Source organism: Prosopis cineraria, unplaced genomic scaffold (assembly GCF_029017545.1).
Source record: "Prosopis cineraria cultivar Desert tree isolate PC_DT_omini unplaced genomic scaffold, ASM2901754v1 PC10, whole genome shotgun sequence".
Lineage (NCBI taxonomy): Eukaryota > Viridiplantae > Streptophyta > Magnoliopsida > Fabales > Fabaceae > Prosopis > Prosopis cineraria.
The window spans coordinates 10,538,438-10,540,838 of record NW_026555341.1 but is presented as its reverse complement, the minus strand read 5'-3'; the positions used below and the strand labels follow the sequence as shown (position 1 = coordinate 10,540,838).

Genomic DNA, 2,401 nt, shown 5'->3' with positions numbered 1-2,401 from the left:
GTTGTCGAGCTTCATCGCCTCTTTCCAAAATAGATGACCTCTGCCTCTTCTCCATTTTTGATGCTTGAACGTGACTCTTTCTTTGCCTGCTCCAGTTTTGAAGCTCGAAGCTCTAACCTCGACCACCACTCTAACCCTTCCCGTGTTACTCTTTCAACCTTCTTCAATCTAGATCTAATTTATGGGTTTGAGGCTTTGAGCAACCAAGTTACAAACCTCCACAAATCTCCCATCCATTCTAGTAATCAAATTCCATAAAGCTCACAATTTCTACTACAATAGTGTTTGATTGTTTTTTGTGGTTATCAATTTTCCCCTAATGGTTGCTCTTGCTTGCCTCTATTCATATTTGATGACATGGTTGGAGCAATTTTTTAAGATGAGGGCATTTTAGTCATTTTATATTTTAAATATTGACATTAAATAAAAATAATTTCTTAATTTCATAAACATACCAAGCTTATTTTTAGAACTCATATCCATTTTCCCTTCCACATCTATTTCTATATCTATGTTCATTTTTATTTTCATCCAAATCATTTTCAATATACCAAATAGGGCATTAACTAAACACACCCTTGAAGACGGATGTGTGGTGATAAGCCGGGCCTAGCCAGGCTGAACAAAAACATTCCTTAAATGTGGAAGGTTAGTGGGAATTGGTTGATGTTGCAAATTAAAAAAAGAAAAAAAGAAAAAAGGGACGTGCTAACCACTTCGTCATTCCCGTGCCTTTAAGTCAAGCGTCTGGCAGTCAAGTTCCGGTCGTGGCCCAATGGTGGTTGGGAGTAACCTTGTTTTAGTGTGTGTGTGTCAATTTAAAAGAAATTTTAAAAGAAATAGTATTTAAGGAGGGTAAAGTCAGAAGTAAAGAATTTTAATCCTAATGTAACTTGAAAAATTTGGTAACGATACTTCTGATTTAATTGTAGGCACTGATATTATATTAATATTAATGCATTCTGTAAAATGATACTATCACTATATTGCAGGGTATTACTAGTTATGACTTCACCCACACACTAGTCATGTTAACATCTTTTTTGTACAAAAACTCTTTTTTGGTCCTATCATAGATATTTTCTTCTTGTTTCAACATTGTAAACCCACGCGCACTAAATCGTACGGTTGAGTAGGTGGTTCTGGTTCAGTTGGGCTTCACGGCGGTGGGTATTTTGGAAGCGGTGGCATCGTTCCTCTCCGCAGTCGGCGTTGTTAGCTAACGGTGGATCTACAAAAAATATGGCTCGAGCTGGAGGCATCACAAACGCTGTCAATGTTGGAATAGCGGTCCAAGCTGACTGGGAGAACCGCGAATTCATCTCTCACATTTCTCTAAATGTTCGTCGCCTCTTCGAATTCCTTGTCCAATTTGGTACGCAGTTGCTAATCTCCTCATAGGATAGACATGTCTGCGTGATATTCAGCTTTTTCTCGGATTCATAATTTCATCCGCCCATTTAATTTTGTTTTTTGCTCATTCAGAGGCTACGACGAAGAGTAAGTTGGCATCATTGAATGAGAAGCTTGATGTCTTAGAACGTCGACTAGAACTCCTTGAGGTTCAAGTGAGCACTGCATCGGCCAACCCTTCTCTATTTACCACATGATGTTTGCCTGGACCATGTTTTTGTAATTCAGCCTTACTGTAAGCACTTTCCAACCTATATTGTACCCATAAGTCGTTCAACAGTAAACTGTCTCTGTAATCCCATGTTTCATGATATAAATCTAGTTCGCGATTTTCCATTTTTGGCTCATACATGTAAAATTTTGCTTTCTGGTTTCCGCCAGAGACGCTAATCTTTATTAAGGTGATGGTAATTGGTGTTCTGTTTGATTGGATCATGAAGAATTTACGAACCATTACAGTTGCTTCATGGATGTTTTGCAAGATAGGGAGAAGCAGTATGGAGTAAGAAAAACAATAGTAACAATTTTGTGAAAAGAAGGCTCTTAATTTTGACGGAAACTGGATTCCGTCCTCTTGATGCCGCAAGTTAATACCGTACGGATTGAACGATATGTTACAATCAGAACAAAACGCGTTTGATACTTTATTAAGGTGTAATTATTATCGGGGTTGCAAATCGCATCATCTCTTTCTTAATAACAGGCTGTGCTCGAAGCTTCTGATTTGTCTTTAATATAAAACTGAAGAGTTTGGAGAATACAGATCCAGAGGTTAATGGCCTCAGTTTTTCCTAGTTGTTCTCTCTTTATTCTTTCTTTATCCTCATTGATTGTCATGTAGGAACACCTATTAAAAGCAGTAATTTGTGGTAAACTCTCATCTGGACTGGTATAACTCAGAACTGCATTTGGGAATGAAGTCCTGCATGATCTTTGTGGATTTTCTCTAGCCTTTTATGGCGGATAAATATACTGGTAGAGGGATTCT

General features: G+C 37.9%; 1 protein-coding gene across 1 annotated transcript; it reads left to right on the top strand.

Annotated features, from left to right (window-relative positions):
• Positions 1-1,079: 1,079 nt before the first annotated feature.
• LOC129323083 (protein BRICK 1) lies at positions 1,080-1,749 on the top strand. The gene is made up of 2 exons (XM_054969638.1): positions 1,080-1,375; positions 1,486-1,749. Exons 1-2 carry the CDS (start codon positions 1,243-1,245, stop codon positions 1,608-1,610), a joined length of 258 nt encoding a protein of 85 aa, XP_054825613.1. The 5' UTR covers positions 1,080-1,242; the 3' UTR covers positions 1,611-1,749.
• The last annotated feature ends 652 nt before the right edge of the window (positions 1,750-2,401 follow it).